The sequence below is a fragment of the Clarias gariepinus genome, chromosome 8, assembly GCF_024256425.1.
Source record: "Clarias gariepinus isolate MV-2021 ecotype Netherlands chromosome 8, CGAR_prim_01v2, whole genome shotgun sequence".
In the NCBI taxonomy this organism is placed as follows: domain Eukaryota; kingdom Metazoa; phylum Chordata; class Actinopteri; order Siluriformes; family Clariidae; genus Clarias; species Clarias gariepinus.
Window position 1 is genome coordinate 12,010,354 of NC_071107.1, and position 8,544 is coordinate 12,018,897.

The 8,544-nt window shown below is 39.1% G+C and overlaps 1 protein-coding gene across 1 annotated transcript in view; it reads right to left on the reverse strand.

Moving 5' to 3' along the window:
- The window catches only part of galnt2 (UDP-N-acetyl-alpha-D-galactosamine:polypeptide N-acetylgalactosaminyltransferase 2), a 95,945-nt gene extending 87,671 nt beyond the window's left edge, over positions 1–8,274 (reverse strand). Inside the window, exon 1 of the mRNA XM_053503019.1 lies at positions 7,933–8,274. Coding sequence (XP_053358994.1) covers positions 7,933–8,028 — 96 coding nt within the window. The 5' untranslated portion in view covers positions 8,029–8,274. The remainder of the gene's footprint in view (positions 1–7,932) is intronic.
- Positions 8,275–8,544: the final 270 nt, after the last annotated feature.

Sequence of the window (8,544 nt, forward strand, 5' to 3'; positions counted from 1 at the left end):
AACGCGACAGTCTTAATCCTTCATTTATAAACCATGATATAATTATCTGATCTGCAGTTTTGGAGGCAGCATGGATAGTATGGTGATATGTCTTAAAGTTGAGAAACATAAAAATACAACATATAATCAAATTTGGATTATTATAGGTTATAGGAGAATAATGATAATGATTAGATCATTCAATTCGTAGGCTAGAGGGATACTACTGGTAATATTGTCACAATTTTGGCAATAAACACCCTTAGATGTTGTCCGCGTGTTCTGCTTCTGAATGGCTTACAGACTGCTGTTTCATGCTTTGGCCATCCAGGGCTTACAGAGAGAGCATGTTTTGAATGATCACACAGATCTGATGAGATGGAGGAACGGATGGATGCTGAGCCGTTTCAGATTGCCACAAGCACTTTGAAACCAATCATTATGCAAAGCACTATTAAGTTCAACTGTTATATAAAAAAATTCAACTTTATAAAAGTCTAACTCAGGAGGTGACGGAGGTTGTGCTCTCTCCGCGTGCTATAAAACTACTTTCTTTTTGTTTCTCTACCTGTGTGTCCCTCGGCTAACACGCCAGTCACAGGCTTACAGATTGTTTTTGATTTTCCTGTAACGTTAGTGCTCACGCTTCATTTTAAAGAAATTAGATTTTTCTAATGCTGTAGTTCTTCCTCTTACTACTTGGTGGCATCTCTCGAATTCGAAAAATGAGGTGTTTCTGGGTGTTACCCATGCTAATTACATGCTAATTTTATGCAACTCCAATTTAACATCACAGGGGATTCATCACTCAGCTTCTTTTTTCTAGAAAAATTAAGAGAAATTGTAAGAGGATGTTGCTGCATGTCGCTCAATCTTTCTATTTTTCTACCAGTTATTTTTGTAACTGAAGAATCAAATTTATTTTTTTATTTTTTTTTACAGTTTAGTTTGACCATCATGCTCTCACTGCACACAAATCTGTGCACCTACATGATCATATACTGTGTCAAGGAAATGCATATTGTATTATTTCTTCATCATCATCATCATTATCATAATTATTATTATTCTCCACCCTTGTGGGTCTAAACATAAATGTAGTTAATGTTTTCCTGCCATTTAATTTAGTAGAATTTAAGTGTGTTGTCTAACATCACTACAACATCCTCTCTGTAATCCACCTCGTTTTTAAGCAAAGGACGTAATAAAACCCCTTACACATTACCTTAAAAGATCGTACGCTACATACTAGCATTAAACACTAGTTAAGAAGTCATGGAAAATGATCTGGAGCTCTAATGCATAGACATTCAAAGCAGCTTGTGTTTCATCGCACTGCGATTGAATTTCGCCGTTCCACACATTCCTCTGCTGTTTCATTTCGCCGAGCACCGTATTATATGATACCCCTCCCCCCGTATTAAACACTGGTAAGACTTTTGAAGAAGTAGTGATGCTTCTTCACTTAAAACAAAGATCATTAACATCACCCTAGAGTGACCTTTATAAAGCCGTTTCTGTAGAACAGGTTTAAGATTAAATCCTTTCAGGGGATTTCATTTAAGTGTGTGGATTGCATGGAAGCCTTATCAGACGCTACTCAGTCTGTAGAGTTGTGGACAAGTGCGAGTGCAATTGCATCATAAAAATGCATACATAATACATGAGCTCATGTTGTACCGGGCATGTTATCCACAAGTTCTGACGCGTATTCTTGTTACACTTGGTTACACCTGGTTACTCACGACTTAAAGTCCGTTGAATTTTTTGTCTCTTGTTTTATTTTCAACATCAGAGTTCAACAGTCCGTATAGTTTTCTTGCATAAATCCACTGTGGTTACGACAACCTATTTGCTGTATCCTGTAGCTTACGGTCTTAAATTATCGTTACGCCAACCTATTTGCTGTATCCTTTTGATTACAGTATTACGGTAGATTACGGTTACAACAACCTTTTGCTCTTTCTTTTAGCTAACGGTCAAAAGCTTGTGTTCTCCACAACTTCCGTATCCTAACAACTACTACCAGGCGTGATAGACATGCAGCTACACAACTTATGAAATGATGTCACAGTGCAACTTACGATTATCATACTAAATGCTTAACTAATGAAATCGAAATAAACATCAACAAATTTAGAAAAATGAAATATGGCTCTTACACATGTCATGTGGCACCAGTTTTAGACATGAGCAATGGCCTTTTTTGTAAAGAAGTCATAGAAAAAGATCTTTTTTCTCTCACAAAGCTGATAAACATATTAAGAAATGCATAAATCAGGGAAAAGTCCTAATGGTGCCAGAATGGTCACGAAACAAAAAAAAAAAACAACAATCTGCTGCTGATTCCAGATAACAAGTTAGTAGAAACTTCCTTTAACAGCTTGATTCTGATAATGAGTTACTTAAATGTCACTTTGGATAAAAGCAACAGGCAGCTGAATACATGTCACTGGCAATGTGCTGAGTGGACTACATTGCGGAGAACTAATCAATGCACGTCTGTTCCAGCAAACAGCTGATTGTACAATCTCACAATAATAGACCATATGATGCTGCTGCCATCCAGCATTCTAATCATTCACATTCACTGCAATACTTCATACTGTGCAACTCAAATATGACACTCTGGACACAAAGTAGACCAATCAGCCACAGCACTAACACCACCGCAAGATGAATTGAATAACGCTGATTATAAATTATATCCCAGTAAACTGGTGATGAGATCATGAGCACCCAAGGCTTGTCTATGCCTGTGGGGAGCAAAGACCAGTGTGTCAGGTCAGATCCCAGAAAAAAGCCCATGCAGCACATAATGCTGAGAAAAAAAAAAGTTTATATGCTGCGGAGGTATTAGAACACCCAGTGCATCATAGCTTTTTGTGTACGAAGCTCAGCAGGCAAGGAAGTCAAGGTTGTTAATCCGGCCTTTAAATTCCCCAGATCTCAATCCAAAAGGAATCCATGGGATGTGCTGGACAAACAAGAGCGCTTTTTCACGACTGTTAGGCACGACTGATTTGGACTACGCCCAGGATCGATGGATCCTCAACTTTCCACTAAAAAGCTTAAAGCAGATTATTGTCTACATGTAACTAAATGACGTATCAGGACCACTTTATCTGCTCAATATGCTAAATAAAAAAATTGTCAGTCCGTATCAGGTCCATGTGACCATTTTAAAGACAACCTTACTTTTTTTCCAAGACCACCCTCTTTGTCCCTTTTTGCCTAAGTGCTTTGAAAATGAGGAGCACCTCTGACAGGCTGTTGCTGTACTCTGAACTTACACGAGCTGACTACTAATGCAAGAGAACATCACCCTCTTTACAGCTGGAAGTTACCAGCTAGCAATCAAAATTGTAAACTAATCAACGTCGAAGCACTAATAGGAAATGGGAATGCTTACCGGCTCCGTCTGGCGTTTTTCTGACATTAGTTTATGTCCTGCTGCTTTTTTACTCCAGCGCTTTCCATCTCTCTCTCTCTCTCTCTCTCTTTTCACCCTGTGTGCCGAGGTCATGCCACACTCGAAAAGCAACAAGATGTTTTATGTTTTAAAAAGGACTAAATAATGTGTCTTTAACAAGACTAAATATACTCAAGAGATCAAAAATGTGCATGGAGACAAAACCAAATTATAACCTCACTCACTCATCGTCTATACCGCTTTATCCTTTATACAGAGTCCTGGGGGGCCTGAAACCTATCCCAGATTACGCAATGGGGCAGGGTACACCCTGGATGGGGTGCCAATCCATCACAGAGCACACACACACTCAATCACACATCACGGGCAATTTAAGAAATGCCAATCTGCATGCCTTTAGACTGTGGGAGGAAACTGGGGTACCCGGAAAAAACCCACCAAGCACAGGGAGAACATGTAATCCTCATGCGTACAGACCCGATGTGGGTAGTAGGTACACTAGACAGCTTGATAGACAAAGATTTGATGGTAAAAAAAAAAAAAAAAAATTGGTGAAGACTTAAACAGAGGAACACCAAAGAGCAAGTCGTTGCATCCAGTGCAGGCAAGAAGGGTACCAATACTAAAAAAAGAAACCCACTCATTGCCACAGAGTGCTAAATCATTCTCAAGATAAAGTACAATAAAGTAAGGGGAAAAAAAACAAAACACTGCAACAAAAGTGAAAATAACAGACTATTGGCAGCTTTGGAGATCAGAATACGTCAAATAGTCACAAGCTGTTACACACAGATCTTTAGGATGTACAAGATCTGACATAGAATAAAAAAAAAATAATAATAAATAAAAGATGCATATATAACATGAGTATTTATTGCAAATGCTGCACCATGCGTGACATTTTTTTGGAAGGCATGCACGTGGCACACGATTTAATACACACAAATTCAAATGCTTTATCTTGTGATTATAGAGTTTGAACATTAGCACACACTGTACTTTTTACCCCAACTTCTCTGAATTCACTGAACTGTAGAGTAAGATTATTTCTTCGCCGAGTTGCTCACCAAGTGTGTGTGTGTCTATGATTTAACCGCCTTTGGTCAAACAAACAAAAGCCATCAGTGGTTTAGAAATCTACTGCTCGCATAATCCATACCGAAATAAATGGAATGTTTAAGGGACGAAAAAATAAACAAGCGTCAGTGTGCAAAAGAAATCAACACCAGCAGGTTCCCAAATGGAGTTTGTGAGAAATACTACACCAGTCGATACCTAACTTATCGACCGAGAGTCCATCAGTAATGCTAGATGATGACCACGTTTCATATTACTGGCCTATATGATGTCATACTACACCATACACTGAATATGCCACTAGCTTAATGTTTAATATTCACTAACAACATTACTTAGCTCTGGATCTTAAAGTGGCTGAGTAGCTAGGAGTCTGCACATATTAATCTTAATGTTTTTATTAACATGACAACATAGTATCAGGTAATAGATGTTAGATATTATACAAGTTGCGTTCAAGTCAAACTGAGACTTGTGATGTCATTTCCCCTAAATGAAGGCATAAAACCGACTGACGTTTACTGAAGATTCGAAGCACGGTACAGTAATGAGACTCCCGGCCATATGCCCGTGAATGACGATCCTGGCTGAGGTGGCTCAGAGCCCGCTGAATTCGTTCCCTTGAATATTCAGCAGGTGAAAATCCTTGACAATCGACGGATAACTTGTGGCCAACTTGTGGAAGACGCGCATCAAACAGTGGGAACTGTACACACAATCATTTACGAACACCATTCACATTGTCACATCTGTCGAACAGTCCTGTCCCCGCTCCAAGGAATTTCCACAAGTTTGGGCCATTAAAGGAGTTCCTGGGAGGCCAGCGTTTTAGAAGTAAAGCAGGCAGTCTGTTCATGGCTCCAGCATACTGAAAAAAAAAGATCTACCTAAATGGTATCCGAGCATTAGTTAAACACGGTGCATTAGTGAAACCGGGGATTATATACAAACACAAAGAATAGATTTTACTGTCATAACTGTTTTTTGTTAATCTGACAATCAAATCTCCAAGGTACTTGTATATCAATATTTATTATCAATATATAACTTTCAATTGTGCAAAATATATCAAGTGAGAATACATCTCTACCTAAAGATAGCTACAAAGCTCCAATCTAGACCTTTTTCCTGTATGTCTCTCTCTCTCTCTCACCTCTTCATCTGTACACTCTGCTCAAACACGTCAGCTCCCAAATCTTCAACTTTCATGCCCATACCACCACCATCAATCCACACCACCGTGCTTGTCACCCTATATTTTGCTAACTAGCTGAGCCTAGTCTCTGCTGTCACTCAACTGTATCATACTGCAGCTGCAATGCATTCAGAATGCTGTCTTCAATACATCTATGTTGTATTTCTCATTAATGTGACATTAAACATCAGTGAAACCTGGTGAGAAAATAAGCGTTTGTTCTTTAGTTTTAGGAGCTAACAGTGAAACTTGATCAGTATCACTTAAGGGAGATCTGATTAAACAGTGCTTTAAGTGCACTAGCAGTGTTCCCATATGACACCAGAGCACCACTAACTTGTGAAAGGAAAAAGAAAAATGTGGCACCAACCCAACACAATTTGCACCCAAATAAATAAATATACCATAAATGTTTCAACATAAACAATGTGTTTAAGGGATGAGAGTGAAGAGCATTTTCTTTTTTCACCGCCTTCACCTCACACCAACGTGTTACAAATACAATAATTATTAATATTTTCTAAATATATTGAATATTTAAAGTGTCATTAAAAAATAATCTTATTCTGTTTAAAACATAAGGAGAAGAAGAACTGCACAGTCAAATCACATAAAAATCGAAATGGCAATACGGATCTGTGCAATTATTTAACCGCAGAAGACTGTCATGTATTACATGTAAAATACACATCGTCAGGAATTCATGCAGAACTTGTCAATAATTTAAGCATTTTTTTAGGGTGCTAAGCAAATGCTGGCAAACACCATCTTAACATTATAGTTTGTGTCATTATTTGCTGTTAACCTGGATAAATATAATAGGATACAAAATGGTACAATGGGTTAAATTGTTACATATATCAGTTTAAATTGGCATTATCACAGTATTACTTCACAGTTTATGAAACCGTGCAGCCCTGTTAAAAAGTTGACTAACATGAGTCACATAAGGCTAGCACAAAGGTTATAGCCATGTAAAACACTTTTAAATAAAAAAGTGATGATTTTTTTTCTCAGTTTTATTCTCTAGAAGCATGCTTCTCTAACTGATCGCTTAAAATAATATGGTTTTATCAAAAACACGACAACTAAAAGTACTGTAAAAGTAATGTTCATTTTGAACAAAGTGCAAATTTCACTCTAAACAGGAAGTAGCGGTCATGTATGATGACGAAATATGATCTTTATCCGGGCGAGTGTAAGGTTCAGGAATGAAAACTTAAACAACATGACCGAGCTAAACCCGTGTCAGATATTTACCCTATTGCTCTTAATCTGTGAGTTAATCATGAGCGGGTTCTTGGAAGGGCTTTCAGTCTGTAAGTGAAAAGTGTGGCATTCGAGTACAGTGCATTTCACAGTGTGGTCTGTGCTTACAAGAGATTATCATCAGATATTTCCACTTATTGAGTCATTTTTAGTTAGTAGCCTGGTCATGTAAAAGAACCAGGGTCAAATTGAACTTAAATAAATCAAAAAGACAAGCAGATTTGTTTATTAGTATTATTATTAATCTGAATTTACACTAGTGACAGAAAAGGTTATGATAGTGAATGCTGATGTATGGAAAGTCCATGAATAAGTCTTAAAGACGCAGTCAAAACATTGATTTGCATATTGAAGTAATGAGTGTAATATTTGACTGGGTTGTTATGTTGGTGTGAAAAATAATCATGTAGTAAGTTACAAGCTATAGAAAGTTTCTAGTAGAGGCTCTCCGAACAGAAAGCCGAACACGACCAGGTTTTTTTTCCCCTCTCTCCCCGAAGTAACGTTAGAGCCGATACTTTGTATCTCCGTTAGCTCGGTTGCCGCTTTTATGTTGAACCTTTATCGCTTAGAGAATGAAACATTGTATATTGAGATGTCCGAGTGCGCCGTTTGAAGTCAAAGTCGGTTAAACAATACGGAAATGTAAGAAATATCTGCTTTTTCTGCGTACACTCGGCTAGCGCTAGCTGCTAGCACTGTGAGCAGGATTCAATCACAGCACAGGGCTGTAGAGCTCGGTTACAGTATCCGAGGAAATAACACCAACACTCCGAGTGTGACGCCCGGTAAAGTTACTACATGCTTCCTCGGATGTGGAAGAAGTATTTTAAGGTGAAACCAAGAGCAAAACAAAAGGAGAAAAACAGAAACAAAACAAAGCGAGGAAAACCAGAGCCGGGTAGAACCAGGCGTGCGTTTCGTTTCCCCCCTACATGCCCGTGTTCATCATTAGCAACGCGGCGAGAGCTCATCCTACCTTCCGATGTAGCGTTGTCCCTGAATAGAAATAATAGGCTATTCCTAGGATCCAGAGCACAGCGAAACACAGTAATATCCTCGATTTCCGGCGCATGGCTGCGGGTCTGGACGCACTGCTTCACTGGATGGCTTCGTGTTTCGGTGTTAAAGCCACCCGCTCGTCCAGGCTACGTGCTTCACCGGAGCTTCAGCGCTCTCTGTCTACCACTAGTTGGGCAGAAGAGGCAGGAAACGGCCAACATCACCGGGTTAGAGGGGAAAGGGGAGCCGACTTTAACCCAATCACACGCGGCAGAGCAGCAGGAGGAGGGCGGCGACTTACCCATCCACAGCCTGCGGGCAAAACGCCGAGCCCGGAGCTCATTAAAACCGAATCAAACTCGGTGTTAAACAATGTAACAGCTCGAAAGGGAACTGTCATAATCAACATGACACAACGAGAAAGCATTGAATAAATAAACAATTTTTACTCAATAAATAGTGTAATGAATGAATGAATGAAGTTTCACACTGATTTCTCTTTGTTGTCGAGTTCTCTGCATGTTAACACGTATTTCTTTTTTTTTAGGGGTTAGCCAAGTGGCCTCGCACCGTCAGGGTCCAGGTTCGA